Below are 18,597 nucleotides of genomic sequence, written 5' to 3' on the forward strand. Positions count from 1 at the left end.
AAACAATCCATGTTAATTCCAGGTTGTGAGGCAACAACACGAAAAATGCCAAAGGGGGTGAATACTTGTGCATGGCACTGTATACTGAAGTTCAAGGTTTGGCTGCTGTGAAAGCAAACAACTGGACTGAGACTGCTTGAAAAGGAGGGTTTCCGAGTATAGTACGTATAGTTCGGTGTTAAATATTAACAGCAACTACGTTTTAAAAGAGTTATTAGTCCGTTATCACTCCAAGCAGTTGACTAAAGCTAGCACAGGTTTAATTGAAGGAGAAAACATTGGGGAAGTACGCATATTCGGTTTCTTGCTGAGAGTTTCTTAAAAAGCTTGTCACCACCTCTCTATCTATGCTCAGTTAATCACATCCTGGCTCCAGCTCCATACTGGAGGCAAAAAGACTGGAGGGAGAGTCAAACAGCTAGCCTGGCTCAGTCTGATAAAGATAAATGCTTATTAGCCACTTTAAAGCTCACTGTAAATGTAAAATGTTGCATCTTGTTTGTTTGATCTATACAGAGAGAAATGTAAGGAGTTATATGCTGTAACTAGTCTACCAGCAGAGAGACACTGCACAGAAATGCTGGGCAGATGGAAAAAATGTCAAGAATTAGTGACAACATGTAACTCAGTCACCTTGAGAGAGCGGTTTCTGCTCCTTATGCTAACAAAAGCTAAGCTAACCATGTCTGGACTTATTGGACAGATGTCAGAGTGGTGTCAATCGTCTCATCTAACTCCAGGAAAGAAAGCAGATAAAAATCACTCACCCCACATTCTCGTCTTGCAGGTCGTCTGCTTTGAGGGCAGATTTGGAAATGCCCATACCTTGAGGAATCCTGTCTGGGTATCTCACAGCAATCCTAATGCCATTCAGCTCAAAGCCCTGAAGAAGTCAACAGAAAACAGAGTCATTTTATAGGAGGAGTAATTATCAATAGGCTGGAAGACAGCAGAGACCTACTGCTCCATTGTGTGCACGTAGGAGAGGGAGCGATAATGGCTTATCTCAGGGTTGTTAACAGTGACCAGATAGCAGGGCTCATTAGGACTAATGCAGTAAGGCAGTTGTAGCTGAAACAAGTAAAATGTAATAAACATGTCACCAGTCTTGGAGAGCAACAGTTGACGGTCTCTGGAGTTTTATTCTTACTAGAAAGTCACAACTAGTTGAAATGCTAAATATAAAGAGCAGCCAAATTAAAAATGTAGGTTTTCATTCCAACTCTGCTACAATTTCTTGTAGCCCTGAATACGGGTCATTCTGGGGCGTTTCCTGTTTCATCATCAACTGGCCTCATGAGAGACTGCAACCCATTACAGTATCCATGAAGTCTGTAGTGGTAAACACTGTAATGTAGCGCATTGGTGAGAGTCCAGAGTGTGCTTACATGAAAGCGTTGGATTGCTTCGTCACAATACTCTTGTTTGGTAAAGTTTACGAAGGCACATCGTTTGGAAGCCAGAACCTTCACACTATAGACCTCTCCGGCCCTGACAGAGAAGAGAAGTGTAAATAATCACTTACTACAAAGGGTTAAACTGTAATTCATAATGTGAAAAATCCGCTTTAGTGTCTCACTAAAAACAGAAGAGTGATTCAATGTTCTCTTACTTGTTAAACAAGTTGGTTATCATGTCCTCATCTACTGGATAAACCAAGTTTCCCACCCAAACTGGAAACAGCTCCCTGTTGACACAACACATTGATTAATTGAACAGATTTGAAAGAGAATTAAGGTGACCGATTATGTGACACAACCTATGCAGAGATCCTGGTTGTTATTTTGTAGATAAAAACACCATCATTCATAACACAAAGTCTGAACTGCATGAAAGCATTCAATGATTTTCCGTTCTCTTGGAATATACTGTCTAATTAGACAAGAAGCAATACCGTTAAGCGTACGTATACTGTCTGTACAGTGCTTAATTGAGCTTGCCCAATATGAAAATGAATTATCAGCTAATCCCACACATACAAACAGCAGCCATTTACCCTTCACACAGAGAAGCATTAACAGTGCAACCATTATATAGCACCAAAACCTCAAGTTGTTTTCTGTACTGCTTATTATTGAGGCATTACAGTGCTGCTACTAGCGCTGGGAACATTAAAATGACATGTTTAACTCCTTTGGCGTTAAAAGATCTGCACCCCCTCCAAGTATGTCTTTGTTATGTACATTCAAAACATACAGGTGACACAGCTATAGACTGTCAGTGCCAGATGCTTTAACTACACAGAGAACAAGACGTAATGATCAGCAGGGATGCTAACCCTCTAGATGAAGAGAAGAAGTAGACATTTTACTTTGAATCTGCACTCACTGTGGTAGCCAGGTTTTCTTCATGGCCTGATTTGGAATAGGTTTCGGTTGAATCTTGACGTTCGACATATTCTGGACTGGGTCTAAAGGCTTGTTCTTACATGGTGTATTTGGTGTGTCCTGGGACTGAGGAGGACCAGGGTTTGTTTTGGCTGAAAGGACTGGAGAGACTCCGCTGACATTCGCTACTTGAGCCAGTGGGAGAGTGCCATTTTGAATAGCTCCTGAACACAAAAGACTAGTGTTGGTGCGGCGTACAAACAGATTCACACATAGCATTAGGTAAACAATGAAATTTGAGCTTTCATGAAATATACACTGGTACACAGGTAAACAACAAAACAATGGCATTTTCATTTCCTCTTATGCATGGCAGTATTTAAATCTAACCCTGGATATTAAAATCACAGACACTCACCTGGTTGATAGTTTAATTGTGACAGAACCTCTAAAGCTTTTTGCACAGTCCCATGAATAATTAAAGCATTTGAGCTCTGCTTTCGAGTGAAACCATACTCCTGAAACAAAACAGATATCCAGGTTAAAGCACCTTCAGTGAATGATTACTATCTATTAGTCTGCAATGTCTCCCAGCTCCCCCTGCTATTGACGATGACACACCATTAGTTGTGTTATCTGCACCCGCATCAGTTCTTGGGCAGCTTCCGCGCAGGAACTGTCCAGTTTGAGAACCTCCCTGAAGGCCTGGGCAGCTTCCTCATACCTCTGGAGGAAGAAGAGAGGGGGGGAGAAAAAGATGAGCTTTCACCACTCGCTAGCTCAGGACTAAATCAAAGTGCAGGCTCACTGACTGTCATGCTGCTGGACTAATCAGCCCAGTTATTAATGTTTACAGCAACAGTTAGTCAAAACAAGTCTGAGTAAATAATGGGAGCCTCTGCAGCGCAATGACATTTAATTCAATGGTGCTGCAACAAGGCCAAAGTGATCACAAAGTCATTCCAACCTGAAACACTGGGAGTAAACAATGTAAACACTCACACATGAAAAACGACTTTAGCTTTAGAGGTTAGTCACTTTGATACATACAATAGTTTTATGGACATAGTTCCACATAGTTTATACCAAACAGTGGATCATGGGCCGCAATTACTACTAACTATTTTTACTATCTATAACTGAGCTAGATGCTGCCTTAAACCAGGTAAAGTTGTTGCAAAGGTATCGGCATGCTGGTAACTTTTACATTACTTTGCCTTCCACCAACAAGCATACGTCCTACACATCAACTGGGACTTTACTAAATGAAACTTATAGCTGGGCACACACCTATTATTGGAAACAATTTACCTTTAGACCTGCCAAAGCTCTGCCCTTCCTAAACAGACCTTTAACCCAGCCTGGACACATGCTGAGAGACAACTCTGCATCAGTCAGCGCCTTCATATATTCTTGCATCTTTTCAAAACAGAAGGAACGATTGCCAAACAACCTGCGACAGAAATAGGCGTTAAAATGTTGCTTAAAGATCAGTGGTGGTGTAACCATCAGTAAATTAACTTTAAATGAAGTAAATGAACAGGTCCTTACTTAAACTCTGTAGGGTTGTATTTAATTGCATCCGTGAAATACTTCACAGCCATATTAAAGTCTCCAGCACTTGCAAACCTATTTCCAGTATCTGTGGGGGGAAAGGAGAAAATGTTAATCTTTTCAAAGTTCACATATGAATAAATATTTCCTCATGATCAACTCATTTGGAGTTTGTGTACTGAAGAGGGACAAAACTTACTTGCAAGATCAGTACTTATTTTTACATTATCTTCAAAGGTGGGGCCGCTAGGGCCAGCAGCATCCTGTTCAGACAGTAAGAGAAATGAGATGAGCGACCTTATCCCATATATCAAAAGGAAAAATTATGGTCTATCTATAGTCACTGGAATAGTAATCATCTGTCATTTCTATTAAGAATCTTACTTATACAAGATACTTCACCTTCTCTTCAGCCTCCAGTGTCTCATTATGTTTGTCAGGGACGGTTTTAGGTTCTTCTTTAACTGGGGTCTTCTTTTTCTCCTTCCTCTCAGGCTTGGGCTTCTGCTCTATTTTCCTCCTGGCTATGAGAGCAGCTTTACTCACAAAGGTACTTGTCATATCCAGTTCCTGAATAAATAAATAAAAATAAAAGCAGGAACAGACAATTAGTCACCTTCCTAAGTGGTTAAGCCTTATAAAACAGAGGAGGGTTAGTTTTTTTTTAATTTAACGTTTTGTAAAATGACAAGAGCTATTTTTAAAGCGTTTCCTATAAACAGTGTCACAACTCTGTGTAATTCTGTGATTCCTGTTGGCAACTGTGGATGAATGACTTATATTAAAACTGAAACTATCCCTCTTCACTTGGTGGAAACATTTCACTGGTTAGTTTACAAAATGGCCATTCTGCGGCAGTCTAAATAACTTCAACATGAATGTTTTGCAAAACGATGCCAAGTTTACATTACAGTGCGTTTATCATCTGAAAATTAAACTGTAGACAGCAACATATCACAAAGATTTGGGGAAGATGCCAAACCTCTCTTTTTGATTAACACTATAAATATAAACACGTGTATGTATTACAATAAGAAGAGCACTTGGTACCTCAGAGTCGCCCGAGTCATTCTTGGTGTCGCTATCTTCATCACTGGATTCGTCTTCACTACTATCACTGCTGTCTGTATCTTTTGCTGAGGCAGACTCTTTAACACTGGAATTGGATTTATCGTTAACTGGTGCACTCTCCTCTGCTTTAGATTGCTTTGCCTCTTCTTTTTCCTGTAAAACAAAACCAAACGTGTTAAAGATCTGAGTGTGCACATGGATTTATTTCCTATTAGCAATACACAAATGGTCTCTACCTCTTCATTTTTTACAGGGTTCTGTTTTTCCTTCTCCAACTTCTCAAGCCGTTTTCTTTCCTTCCGTTTCTGTTGGGCAAGAATACACACAATGAAGTTTAAATTGACACAATTTGACATTCACTCATTAGTATGAAACTCATATTGGAGATTGCAGTATTTACCTGTTTCTTAAGCCGCTTCTTTTCAGCCTTTCCTTTGCTTTTTTTTGCTTCTTGTAATAATCTGGCTCTTCTTTCAGTATCCTAAGAGTTGCAAAAAACATTGTATAGATTTGAATCACTTCACATCAAAAATGAAATCATCCAACTTGACAAAATAAAAAAGTGAACTTACGCTCTCCTTCGCCTCATCTTTTACAGAAGGTGGGTGAGGAACATCACGAGCTGAGGCGTAGTAACGCAGTGGAACCTGATAAATAGAGGTGGGTGACCTTGTATGGTTCCCACTTAATCCTTTATCACTGCTTCTGTCAGAGAGCCTTGGGTATGTATGGGAAGTATGACCACGATCTCTCCAATCTTCATAAACATCCTCCCCTGCATCATCTAGGTCATCGTTGTAGTCCATTTCAGCTAGGAAAGAGAACATTTTATAAGTTTGACAACATGTTTCATAAACTGAATCCTGAATAAATAATAAATAAATTAAAAAAAAAAAAACAGAAACAGACTTGTGTGTGTCAAACGTGTAATGTGATGTCTTCTTACCAAGGAGGCCGAGTCTTACAATCCGTTGAAACCCAGGCCGACTCTCAAACATATCCACAACCCTTTGCTAGACAAGAGAAGGAGGGATTTGAAGGTCAGTTCCGCGTAGTTTCTTACAACCATCAGATTAGCTCAGCACCTTCACCCTTAAAACTTCACATCTTCCTACATACTACGTGCCAATGCCAGCACTGACTGTGACCTCGGGCTGTATGGAGTTCACAGACACTGAAGCACTGCCTCCTTAAGTTTCACTTTCATTTACTCAGTGTGAGCTGAGTCACTGAATCATCAGCAGAGAAGGTATTTCCCTTGCACTGACTAACAGTAAATGCAGCTCTGGAGTAGATAGGCTGATTAATCAGTCTGACGATTATCTGGCCTTTTGAGATAATCAGTATCTGCGATATCGATACTCATGAGGCAGATTACCAATACATGTCCATGTACAGACAGCCTTGTCAGTGTGGCTACTGTGGAAGGATGTTAGCACTCCCCTTTGTGAGTTTTGGGAAGGTGGTGAAAAAGTTGAACCCTGTACTACAACTCTCCGATCCTGCTGTAAGCATATGCCTGAATTTAGTGTAGAATAGAACCACGCGTGACTTTTATTTGTTTTGATATCAGCCATTTAAAAACTAATATCTGTCGACCGCTTTTCAGGAGACTGCATCTAATTGGCTGAAAACGTCTGCATCCTAAAAGCTAAGCCTACCCTTTAAAGTAATTCGCTGTAATGGAGTCATGAACTACATGATATGTGACCTGCAGTAATGTCAGGCACACGTGGAAAACACTGCGATGAGAAGAATCCTGGGGAAGGGAAACAATAAAGCATGTAAACAGAGTTAAAGTGAGGGTTTGGTTTCATCACAAGGCCAAGAAATAAACGGTGTAATCACGTGAGACTGTGTGATCTAGATTGTTGACTGCTTTGGGTGTTGTTCAGAGACAGTCCTGACATTGTATGTAGTGCTCAACAAGCCACAGACAGACAGCAGGATGTACACGTCACAGTGGGTATCAGCTGTAAAAGCAACAGCCAATGTAATTAGAAGATGGCGCTACCCAATGGAAACATGGTAGCACTGAACACAGGACAGGAGGCTTTGCAAATGTTTTATTATAATCAATATGCGTTCCGGTCAAACATTCAGCATGCTAATAAAACTCTATCTGCAATGGAAATTCAATGTATTATCTGCAACCAAGTGGCTGCTGTAATGATGCTAAGCGTAGGTCTTAATATAGCAATGTTTTCTAACTCATATGAGTATCAGATATTGTGAAGCCAACTGTGTTGTTGTTGTTGTTGTTTAGTATCATGAAGACTCGGCAATGCAGAATATAAACAGGAAGTGAGTACGTGAACTATCCAAACACTCAAAACAACACATTAGTCAGCAAGACGGAGTTAGTCTGATGAAATAACTGCGATATTACAGGCTGCTGCTGCTGCATCATATTATCTGAGCGACATTATCGCCACCCACAAAATGCCAACATGTGGGCGCCATGAGCTCTACACCCCGAGGTCTCCGCACATCAAAGAGGACAACGTAGAAAATGTGTACTTACGAACATCCCGAGATCTCTAAACTCTGAAAAGAAGAAGACAACCAAACAACGTAAATTATCTCAGCATCGGCGTTAAGTAAAACCAACATTTAGTTAGTGGTAACTTTCACCTAACTAATCCGAGCAAGTTAGCCTGTTAGCTCAAGTAGCCTCCAACTTCTTGTAACAGTAAAAACAGACACTTCCTTACCCGTCTCGTCTGTATACATATCCATGTTTAGTAATACACGCCCTCACCCAGCTTCATATACTCGTAAATTCGACTTTATTAAACGCAAACTTGCATTAGTTCAACGCTAATGTTAGCAGCCTCTAACTTTTGCCCGCGTTCATGTTTCTCGCAGACTCTCCTCAACTTTCTGCAGCTCCTGAACGCACCGGACGCAACTTGCCTTTTATTGTACGCATGCGCGCTGTGACACAACTTCCCACTCTCGGCAAAGCTCCTCTGCTTCCCCCTGCCGGACGCATGCGCATACAGCGACACCCCCTTACAATTCATTTACTGTGTAATAGATAGATAGATAGATAGATAGATAGATAGATAGATAGATAGATACTTTATTCATCCCCAAGGGGAAATTCACAGCCCGTTGACAGTATATATAATATTATGAGTATAGACCCAAATAAAGGCGATAATATTTCTGCAGCTGGACTACTAGACTCATTCTTTTGCACATATATACGTGTACAATTTATTTATTTACAGGCTAATGTTAATTAAGAATGTATGTACGTTTTTAAATGTTATTTAATTTCATGTGGATAGCTCTTAGTGTAGTTTTCATACCTTTTTGGCAGTCTCTTGTGCTTCTGTAACATTTAAATCTTACACACAGTGTATTATGTTGTATCCTGCACAAAAAGTATTTTCTTACTTGATTGCTTCATCAGTCCTGAGCCAACTGAAAATAAAGTGACAATGAGAATCTAAGATCACATTAAATGTTTAATGCATCACTCAAAATCATTAGCATCCACACATTCACACATATCTTTCTGAATGATTTCAGGTAGACAACAACCTGTAGTCTGAAACAACCACAAGTGGAGCCTTTAACGGAAATAGGAACAATATTTTAAAAATATAACATCATTATATTCTTTATAGGAAAACAGCTGAATGTGGAAATGTGTCACTGGAAATGTTTCATTTAAACCATTTACGCAATGTTTGCTTCTCTTTCAAGGGTCACATTGGGCACAACAACAATCATTGCAAAATAAAACTGAACTGAACCTTTCTCATATTCTCCACTTTAAAAGCAAAATAACAATTTCAAAATATGTTCAATCAGTATATAAAGTACAGGGAACGTCACAATGTCCAATGAATGACAAATGACAAACTAAATATCAAACAATTTGATAGGATTTGTTTTCAAGTACCTTCAATAAGGTCATGGTTGCTCCTGTGCTTGTAGATTTCACAAATTAATATTAGAATTTAATGCAAAGACATGGGGCTTTGCTGAAGTAGTCTGTGTATTAAAATTATTATTAATTGATCTTTGTGACCAATAATGCAAATACATAAAACTTGAGCTTTCAGTAACAAATATTTAGTAACTCGATTTAAAATCATTATCAGTTTGATATCATGGACCCACCTCATACGAGGCGATGCCATACAAGATTATGAAAAAGGCGTCACGTGGCTTCTTTCACACGAGTAAAAGTGCTGCCGCAGTGGTAGCTCCCTGTTAACGAAGCAGCAATCTTTGGTCAAGTCATGAGTAATAACCCGGTCTTATCTCTTCGCCTTAGAGTTTAAAGATCAATCCTGAGTCACTAACTCTCATAGGAGGCTTATCAGTTCCTACATTATAAAGTAAGTAACAGCAATAGAGCTGTCGTTACAGCAGTTCTGGCTTGAAGTCTTTGAGAATAAAAACAGCCATCAGTCTCCCCAGTGTGAATCTTGACTTGTTATTCTTCAGCCCTTCCGTGGCGTACAGAAAACGCGATGAGTCTGTGGTAAAGACAGCTGAGGAGGACGATGGCGCCTACCACCATACCACAGATGAGACTGAAGGCCCAGCGGGGTCCCAGGATGGTATAGACCTGGGAGACAAAGACCGGGCCCAATGTCCGTGCCCCGCTCCCTGAGGCTGTCAACCACCCCATGTACACACCCTGCAGAGAGCAACAGTAAACACATTCTGGTGTTCAGCAAAGTCTAACAGAGAGATGTATGGGCACATTCAAAGTAATCATTTCTATCTTTCAAAACACTACTACAGTCTCCTCACCTGAGGTTTGGGTCCGAGGATTTTGGAATACAGTGTGTAGGACATCACGTTGCAGGCTGGGTATCCCACCCCGATGAGGATGTCAGCTGAGATGTACTGGGCCAGGTGGATGGCGGGGGTATACTGGCACCAGGTCTGTTCATACGGGCAGCCTGTTGGCTCTGAGGAGCTGTTGGAGGCTATAGTGGCTTTAGAAATCTGACTGACCAAAGAGTTGTTTTTCAGGTCTGTATTTTGGAAAAGAAAAGCAGAACGCGAACACTTGAATTCTCAGCCAGACTGCTACTTTTTCAACAATTTAACGCTCAGCTGTATTCCCGCAGGCCCTTAGAGTTGGCACCACTAGGATGTTAAAAATCCTGTTAAAAAAAAAAAAAACTAAAACAGTGCATACCTGCCCACTGGATTTTAGGGTAATGATTTCCCCATGGAAGCAGAATAAAGAAGCCACAGAATATAATGGCCAAGCCTGCTAGCAACACAGGACGATCCCCGACCCTGCAAGGAAATAAACATACTTCTAGATTATAACCAAATCTGCTGAAGCTATAATATACATACTGCATGAGGGCGGGCGGGTACCTTTGAGAAGCCACTTTTACAACTATAAACACCAGTATGGATTCAAATCCAATGCAGCAGATGATGATGCCATTGTATAACACAGCTTCTGTCCTCGTCCAAGCAAACATGTCCATGGACAACGGGGTGGCAATACTGAAAAATATAAAGTCAGATATTAAAACTTTACACAAATGAGTATAAAAGTGTCTTTGTTGTATTCGAACGCGGCTGCCTCAGTAATACGTAATGAAATACATACGTCTCAAAGACTGCGAAGATGAACATGACGATGAAGAAGAGGGCGTTGGAAGTCAGGACCGCTACCTGATCGATGGTCTCCTCAGTTTCTTCACTAACGTCAAGTCTGTCTACAGAAAAGGGAAGAAGATGATAAAGGCTAAAACACAAAGACCAATATCCTGCAACAAACACTACAAACATTGTAAATTCACTTCATTATCTGGACTCTATAATTCTCAGTGGTACTACAAGCATTGTTGGTACATTATTTCAGAGTAAGACAGTAAATACCTTCTGATGTGTAGTTGATGGCTCGAATGTGTCTTCCGTGGTCATCAACTCGGTGCTCTCTGTTAACAAGAATCACAACAGACATCTAAGGTGATTTAAACAGCGTTGAGAGACTTCTTTTTACATAAAATGACAGCAGTGAAGCTAAATCCAAGGATCTACGACTGTGGTGTCGGAGTAAACAGCATGTGGATCTCTATTTGATGCGCTCGTTGCATGTACACGCAGGGAAAGCCTCACCTCAGCACCAGAACAACCAGCAGGATGTTGACCACGCCAAAAGCTGCAGCCAGGAAAGCCGGAGCCGTGTACATGTTGAGCTGCAGGTCTATGATCTGAACCGTCACACCGTGCTCACCAATGAACGACAGGCATGCCTGCAGAGCTAACATATGCAGAGATATGCAAGTGTTAAAACGAACAGGGCTGGTTTGCACACTATGAACAGAATATAGCCGTCTTTACCCGGTCCCAGGATGAAACCCAGGGCCTGACAGGCACTGCTGTTCGCCATAGCACTGGTCCTCTCCTTCAGTGATGTAGCTCCAGCCACGTAGGACCTCACCACAGCCACATTACCTGCCATGAAACGACCAAAGACCATTATATGACACAAAAAAAACCACAAAACACAGAATATAAATCATTCAAAGCATATTCGGGCCCTCGCAAATCACCTGCTCCAAAGCCCACGAAGGCTCTGGACATGAGTATGTGGAACTTGTTATTGGTTTGCGGCAGGTATGCGTAGGCATAGTAGATATTGGCTGACACGTTGATGAAGATGGAGCACACCAGTGGCTCCCTGCGTGGCCGGTAGTTGGACCAAAGGCCAAAAAGGGGCGAGGCCACCATCTGACCGACGCTGTAGGCCGCCACCACCCAGCCCAGGAAAGTGGCATTGGCGCTATCATCAATCTAAAAGAAACCAAAACATGTGAAAACATGAGCTGTGCTATGGAGGACCCTGCAGTGGCCGCTCAATATGACACCATTAAGACACTGCTACAATGCAAATACACAAGACAACGGTTACATTGGACACAGAACCAGAGTGTTCCCTAGTACAGTGGTTTTCAAACTGGGGTCCAGAGACCAATAGGGGTCCTTGAATGGGTTATAGGGGGTCCCCAGCAAAAGGAGGAATATAATATATATAAACTTTTCTCCCTTTTATTATATTTGAAAGTTTGAACAACAAGGGGAGAATCAGGGTAGGCTGCTTTTATTGATTGTAACTTATAGTGATCCCGGTGTGATCATTGATTGATTATGGAGACTTCATAATCTTCAAACATAATAATAAACAAAAAAAAAGCAACTCTCAAACTGGGGTCTGATGTGCATCTGTTGCGGGGGTCTTTGACATGAGTTTGGAAACCCAGCTGTAGTTTTAAGAAATGCTTCACTGCTTCGTTTGAATGTACACGGCAAGTACTTCTGTTAAATCCAAAATAAAGTGCCCTAAGCTTCCTTTGTGCTTCTTTCACTTCCTGTTTACCCTACCAAGAACAACAAAAACAAAGTCCCTTACTTTGCATTACTGGCAGCAGTATCAGCCAAGAATCTCTAAGAAAGAAAATGAAACGCCATAAATACCTTTTGCAAATACGGCCACAGGGATGTGATGACAATAGTGAAACCTGAAAGGGCACATAACAACAGAGGTGCTTCACATGCTGTCAACGATCCAAAGCTAGACAAACATTAAAAAGCATCATTCCTGCTGTGTGTGTGTGTGTGTGTGTGTGTGTGTTTTATTCAGCTGGTTTGACTGGACTTTCTACATTGCTCTTAAAGCTTTAATCTGGGGCATCCTCACCGACACTGCTCAGAAACATGGTGAAGTACATGACTCGGATAGACCTCCACCGACTCTTGTAATCTTCATCCTGAGAGTCATCACTGTACACAGGCCATGTGACAAGACAGCACAGGTGATTTGAGGTTATTTATACAGGCTCACGAACACCACAGGCCCTTTAAACAGCACACCAATGGGACCCACATGGTTTACATAATGCACAGACCACATGCAGTACAGGGTTGGTAGTATCTGATCCTCCGCAGCTCCCTGTGTCGACCCCAGCTGAGGTCACAGAGGTTACCTGTCAAGTCCATTGAACTCTGCACTCACCTGCTTGCGTCATCCGCGAGCAACGGAGTGGTATCGTCAACGAGTTGAGACATGTTTGCTAAAAACAGTAATGCCCTAAAGTTCTGACGCTTCCCCGGACTGTGGAGATGTAAAACAGCGTTGCTAAGTGGCCATGTAGCCGAGGGTCAGTGAACTACACAGCTAACGATAACTACAACTCTTCCGAAAGGGCTCTGGAGAGCTAACTATACTTTCAGCCAACGTTATCACCTCAAACTAACACTGTACATCCTTACATATACGCTTACCTAACTAACACCACACATAATGTGAAAGTGGAGTAGTTTACAATCGACGGTGAAGTAAATTAACGAAAGTACGCCACTGAAAAGCTCCAAAACTGGACTATGAAACCAGACAGCTAACATACTGTCATACCAAAAAGAGTTATTATGGTAACTTCCGGTTTGGCTTTTCACAATAAGATAAATCAGAATTGAATTAAACAGATATTTTGGTTTCGTTCACAGTAGATTGTTCATACTTAACGAACTAATTCAGATACGTTTTTTTCTCAAGAATATTGAACAGTCTTAAGACATACCCCTTTATTTTCCAACCACGACCAACTATACGCATGTATTTTGAAGCCAGTATCTCATCACATCCGGGCCCATTTTGCCGTTTGCGGTCTACCTTGACGTTATCGCTCTCACGTGAGAATTAACTAACAATATAAACACTCCCGTCCCATAGTGGCACATCTGGAACATCTGTGTTGTTTAACATCGTCCATCTATCATTTTACATACATGTATTGTGTTTTTTTTTAACAGAATCAATGAACTGAGGGAACAATAAAACAAATAGTATAGAATAGTGATTTGGGGGATTCAGACAAGCCTGCAATTACCTGAAACACAAATTGGATCATGTCTTGTACACTATATCGTATCTAGTGTATTGAGGGAAATGGCTGATTTAGAGGCTACTCCAAATAAATGTCTGTGCTGTCTCACCAAAAACTAGCCCAACACAGGTGATATGTCAGACTTGTCTGGGAGTCGGATCATTTTAGTGGACGACAAATACCCCCAATCCACAAGCCTTCTGTTTCTATATAGGGGTGGTTTCCTATAAAACAAATGAATGACATGATACAATACAGTGAATAAAGAAATGATAAAAAATAAAATAAAAAACCCTCTTTATTATCATTATTGTGGTTTCACTTTTGTTAATTCCCTAAATTAGTTCGTTATTATACTATTCTACTCATATTTATTCAAATGATTAGTTATTTCATTCTCTCATATTTATTCATTTAATATTGAACTCTTTGGTACTCCATACTCCGGGATGTTTGTGGATTTAAGGGTGTAATGACATAAATGTGCAGATTATTGTAAATTACAAGAAGGGACATTCCAGGTCTCTACAAACTGTTTCTAGATTTGAATCTCCCTCACTGTGCCTGCGCCAGTGTGACGCCCTTTCAAAAGTGAAAGTGAATCTTTTAGCTGGTGACGAAGAAAAGCCTTTCCCGAACGTGGCTTTGCACAAAATACGATTAAAAAGCCAAAGCTGACTTCAAATCTACATCTAAATGTGAATTACCTCCTAATTTCTGTCGTTGCGCACTATTACCTGGAGCTGATTAGAGGATATTTCGACCTGGAGTTACAGCACGATGGGTATGTAGTTTTGAATTCGCTGGGTTTATGAATCACGGTGCGTTTTCATTTACGCTTTCGTTCTGTTGTTAATAGAGCTGTTGATTTACTGCTGTTGGATAGCGATTGTGTGTGCTAACGTTACAGTTGGTTAAACGCAAATAGCCTTAGGTCATAATTTGTATTCTTTCACAGGTTCGATGACCATAAAGACATGCTTTGTGTTTGCTCTGGCTTCACTGTGCGGAGCCGCACCTGGTACGTCCTTGTTTTCTTTAAATCACCACACCTGTTCTGATTTTCCTTATGCTGGTATTTCACCATGTATTACTTACCATTCTTCCCCTTTTTATGTATCTGATCACTGTTTATTCAGATGTATTCACTTTTTATTGTTTATAAACCTGTAAACATATTGCTCTTATTTTTAAACTTAACCAGTCTTATATGTGGAACAGATTTGTGTCCTCTTTGAAAGAAACATGGCAAGTCTAATTCAGTTCAAGTCAAATTTTATTATATATATCTCTCAAGGAAAGGGGCACCCTCTGTCCTTAGACCCTCGATTCAGATAAGGGAAAACCCCCTTATCCATAAGGGTGGGTCTCCCAGGCCAGATGTCACTATAAAAGTAATAAACAGATAATCCAATCTTCGTTTAGTACATGTGTGATAAATGGTATTTATCTTTATTGTTACCAAAAACATAAACTTTATCAACAATATTCATGTTGTCCATTTCACAGTTTCAGATCCCCTGGTGGTCCTGGTCAGGTCTTCTGTCTCAGTGCACTTCGGCAACGATACCACGTTACCATGCTGGCTCAATCCTCCACAAAATGCGGAGGGCCTGGAGGTACGTTGGTACCGCAGTGGTCACTACGACAGCCCGATCATGCTTTACAGGGCGAAGAAGTTCCAGAATGTATCCCAGGAAGCTTCATACGTGGGCCGGATCTCGTTTGGCTTAAAGGACTCATCGTCTGGAGGTCTGAAGGGAGGTGATGTGAGCCTGAAGCTGGAAAATACCAGACTTCAGGATGCGGGAGTTTACAGTTGTTATGTGAGCAGTGATCAGGGTTATGACAGTGCGACCATCAGTCTCAGTGTGACAAGTGAGTGAAAGAAAAACCCACAAATCTAAAGGTCTAAAAATTCTCGTCAACTTTACGTCAGATGCTTCACCTTCTGTTATTGTCTCTCTTTGGTAGATACGGGAACCCTACCTCTTCTGTCAGTAGTGTGGCAAGAAGATAACATGGTGAATGTGAGCTGTGAGTCTGGAGGCTGGTATCCAGAACCTAGTCTGCGCTGGTTGCATCAAGGGAAGGTTCTCAGCCCGAAAAGTCTGAAAAATAGCAAAGACTCTTCTGGTCTTATGTCAGTCCACAGCTGGCTTCTCGTCTCCAGCCCCTCAGAGGTTTCCTGCTCAGTAGGTCTCTCTGATAAAGACACAAAGGAGGCAAAAGTACGCCTGGAAAACATTTCCACACCTGCTAAACAGGGTAAAGAGAATTATTTGCAACAGCTGAGTTTACTTTATTCTTATTTCGCTTAGAACGACACACAAAAATACAAACTTTCTTGCTTTTTTGTTTAGAGTCTGGATCCTCAGCGGGTGGATGGGTGGCCTTCGCTCTACTCCTCATAGCCGTGTTAGCTGGACTTGGACTGTTTTTCTTCAAAAACAGATGCAAATATTCGATTTTCGGTACGTTTGTTATCTGTTTTTTTTTAACTTAAGTAAATGAATAAAATCCTAAAAAGTGATGACAGACACAGATGACTACAATGTATTCTTAATTCCAAATACTTCCAATAGTGTACAAACTCTGACTCTGGCTTTATTAGATGGCATACAATGATATACTACCATATAATACTAATAAATTCACTGGCCAAATTAAGTAAAATATCACATTAAAACTAGTGAAATTAAATCCTGAAAATGTTCTTTTATGTTTCAGGTAAATCAGGAGGTGACCAAACTGATGGTAAGAGTCACATTAAACACATAATTTAATATTCTTACACAACATTTCAATGAAAGTTCCTGCTATGTGCATAGCTAGGTGCTCCAGTGATTTCATATTAGATTGAATATAGTATATAATATACAATATAGAATTATAGTATAGTATAGTATAAAAACATATGTGAAGGCTAACTTAAAATGCACCTCGGAGTCAAGCTCCAAAAACACTGAATCCTACATTTCCCAAAATACATAGTACATCTTATTACAAGGAAATTGAACTTCATGTGTATAATCAGTGGCTATTTGTGCATTTCTTTCCCCAGAGACTGACAATCTTTTACCACAAGGTAAGAAGTAACTCTGTTGCTGTTCTTAAAGTTAAAGTGAGATAATTTTATTAGTATTGAATACATTTGTTATTTATTTTTTACAGAGGTGATCCAGTCAACAGATCTATCAACCGCCAAGATGCATTATGGTAATCACTTAAGAATGTATTGTAAATAGCATTTATTTACTCCAGTAATTCTCATACCTGAATTTTTCTGATTTCATTTTAATACTGTTTTTAATTTTCAACAGAAAATGTTAAACTTGCCAAGACAGTAAATGATTATCTCAAAATCAAGGATTGTATGCTGAGAGACGTCCCACTTAAGGATTTTCCTGACGGAAAAAAGGTTACCTGTCTCACAGCGATCAAAGGAACACCTAGCTTCTCTTCTGGACAACACTACTGGGAGGTATCTTTGGGGAATGCCAGTATACGCCCCAAAGAGTCTTGGTGGCTTGGAGTTACGAGTGCAACTGCCTTCCCTGAGAAGTCAGATTTTACTCCAACTGCCTCTAATGGTTTCTGGTTCCTGTCCTCTTCCCCTGACAGTGCAGATCACTTTCAGTTTAGCACAGAACCAAAGGTTTTACTGCCTGTTTCTTCAAGACCGCTGACGGTTGGTGTGTATTTGGATTATGACAGAGGAGAGCTTTCCTTTTATAATGTGGAACAGGAGAGGCTCATTGGATCTTTAACAGCTAAGTTCACAGGTGAAGTTTTCCCACTTTTCAATCCTGGTAAAAACGACAAAGGACCTATGACGTTAATACAGAGGACAGAAGAGGGTCCGTCTACTGACATGGGGAACTCTGTAGAATCAGCAGCTCCATAGACTGAATCTAAATCTGAACAGAAGCAGTAAAAAGTGCTTATTTTAAAACTACTTCTATCCTGTGTTTAAAGGGGAAAGGAGGAGGATACAAAAACCTAATTAAACCTTTATCATTTCTACAATTGAGACTAAACCCAGAATACTCCCAAACACTTTTACAACTTTTTTAGTTGTAAAAGTGAAGGTGATTGCATTGTCAGATTGAAGATGATGTCAGGCAGTTACACGTGGCGCTGCCTGCCTACATTGACACACACTACACACACTACAATACATCATCTCCATAGTTTAATAGAAAGGCCAGTGTCTCTATTCGGTACCGCCCAACATTTGAATAAATTAGTTAAAGCTGAAATGCTCAAACTAGCACACAATTCGACACAGTACAGACAAAATAACAGAAAGATGTCACTGTAATAAGCATGGGGGGAATAGGATTTTATACAAGTGAATAACAATTTATTGTGCTTTCCCCACAAATTTACCACATTAACTGCTCTAGGCTCAAATATAATAAATAATACATTGAATTCAGCAGTGACCTAAAAACACCATAGCTAAAGATGAGCCAGTCTAAAATGAGGGTTAAAACAGAGCTTAAAACACTGTTTAACCACCAAAAGGGGTTCAGACAGAGGGATTCTTCCGCTGTTCTCCGCTGTCTGTCCGGTGCAGTCCTCTGGTTCCTTACCTGCTGTTTTTTCCTGTTTTCCTCTGTACCGTCTCCCCCTTGTTGTGTCTGCTCTTCTTCTGCGTTTTACCTGCTTAGTCCCGCTCCTTAGCCGTCTATTGGTTCATTAAGAGTCAGAGCTCGTGTCCAATTGGCGTGTTAAAATTCACAGCTGAGGTGCATGGT

At 40.6% G+C, this 18,597-nt stretch overlaps 3 protein-coding genes across 5 annotated transcripts in view; 1 reads left to right on the top strand and 2 right to left on the bottom strand.

The window, feature by feature from the left end:
- LOC118338086 (tetratricopeptide repeat protein 31-like) overlaps positions 1-7,861 on the bottom strand; it is a 9,465-nt gene extending 1,604 nt beyond the window's left edge. The window contains exons 1-17 of the mRNA XM_035675268.1: positions 7,667-7,861; positions 7,477-7,499; positions 5,899-5,965; positions 5,525-5,763; positions 5,353-5,433; positions 5,189-5,257; positions 4,932-5,105; positions 4,284-4,451; positions 4,081-4,144; positions 3,879-3,969; positions 3,639-3,780; positions 2,949-3,053; positions 2,746-2,845; positions 2,329-2,551; positions 1,613-1,687; positions 1,389-1,491; positions 768-883 (exon numbers count right to left, since the gene is read on the bottom strand). Of these exons, the coding sequence (XP_035531161.1) occupies positions 768-883; positions 1,389-1,491; positions 1,613-1,687; positions 2,329-2,551; positions 2,746-2,845; positions 2,949-3,053; positions 3,639-3,780; positions 3,879-3,969; positions 4,081-4,144; positions 4,284-4,451; positions 4,932-5,105; positions 5,189-5,257; positions 5,353-5,433; positions 5,525-5,763; positions 5,899-5,965; positions 7,477-7,499; positions 7,667-7,691 (1,865 nt within the window). The 5' untranslated portion in view covers positions 7,692-7,861. The remainder of the gene's footprint in view (positions 1-767; positions 884-1,388; positions 1,492-1,612; positions 1,688-2,328; positions 2,552-2,745; positions 2,846-2,948; positions 3,054-3,638; positions 3,781-3,878; positions 3,970-4,080; positions 4,145-4,283; positions 4,452-4,931; positions 5,106-5,188; positions 5,258-5,352; positions 5,434-5,524; positions 5,764-5,898; positions 5,966-7,476; positions 7,500-7,666) is intronic.
- A 554-nt stretch (positions 7,862-8,415) lies between these two features.
- mfsd8 (major facilitator superfamily domain containing 8) lies at positions 8,416-13,369 on the bottom strand. Of its 3 annotated transcripts, XM_035675457.1 has the most exons (12): positions 12,964-13,369; positions 12,649-12,731; positions 12,426-12,469; positions 11,504-11,744; positions 11,292-11,405; positions 11,067-11,211; positions 10,827-10,885; positions 10,555-10,663; positions 10,314-10,448; positions 10,126-10,229; positions 9,732-9,958; positions 8,416-9,615 (listed from the first exon to the last, which is right to left on the bottom strand). In XM_035675457.1, exons 1-12 carry the CDS (start codon positions 13,014-13,016, stop codon positions 9,409-9,411), a joined length of 1,521 nt encoding a protein of 506 aa, XP_035531350.1. In that variant the 5' UTR covers positions 13,017-13,369; the 3' UTR covers positions 8,416-9,408. The 3 variants fall into 3 exon arrangements, with proteins under 3 accessions (XP_035531350.1, XP_035531351.1, XP_035531352.1); XM_035675458.1 differs by lacking the exon at positions 12,426-12,469 and adding an exon at positions 12,361-12,395 and having other exon boundaries at positions 12,649-13,369; XM_035675459.1 differs by lacking the exons at positions 12,426-12,469; positions 12,649-12,731.
- Positions 13,370-14,424: 1,055 nt separating this feature from the next.
- LOC118338521 (butyrophilin-like protein 3) lies at positions 14,425-17,765 on the top strand. Its single transcript, XM_035675831.1, has 9 exons — positions 14,425-14,618; positions 14,793-14,855; positions 15,344-15,712; positions 15,809-16,102; positions 16,198-16,308; positions 16,565-16,591; positions 16,899-16,922; positions 17,009-17,053; positions 17,158-17,765. The coding sequence occupies exons 1-9, from the start codon at positions 14,615-14,617 to the stop codon at positions 17,739-17,741; spliced, it is 1,521 nt and encodes a 506-aa protein (XP_035531724.1). The 5' UTR covers positions 14,425-14,614; the 3' UTR covers positions 17,742-17,765.
- The last annotated feature ends 832 nt before the right edge of the window (positions 17,766-18,597 follow it).

Source organism: Morone saxatilis, unplaced genomic scaffold, assembly GCF_004916995.1.
Source record: "Morone saxatilis isolate NCDOM2014 unplaced genomic scaffold, NCSU_SB_2.0 Contig4, whole genome shotgun sequence".
Taxonomy (NCBI): Eukaryota; Metazoa; Chordata; class Actinopteri; family Moronidae; genus Morone; species Morone saxatilis.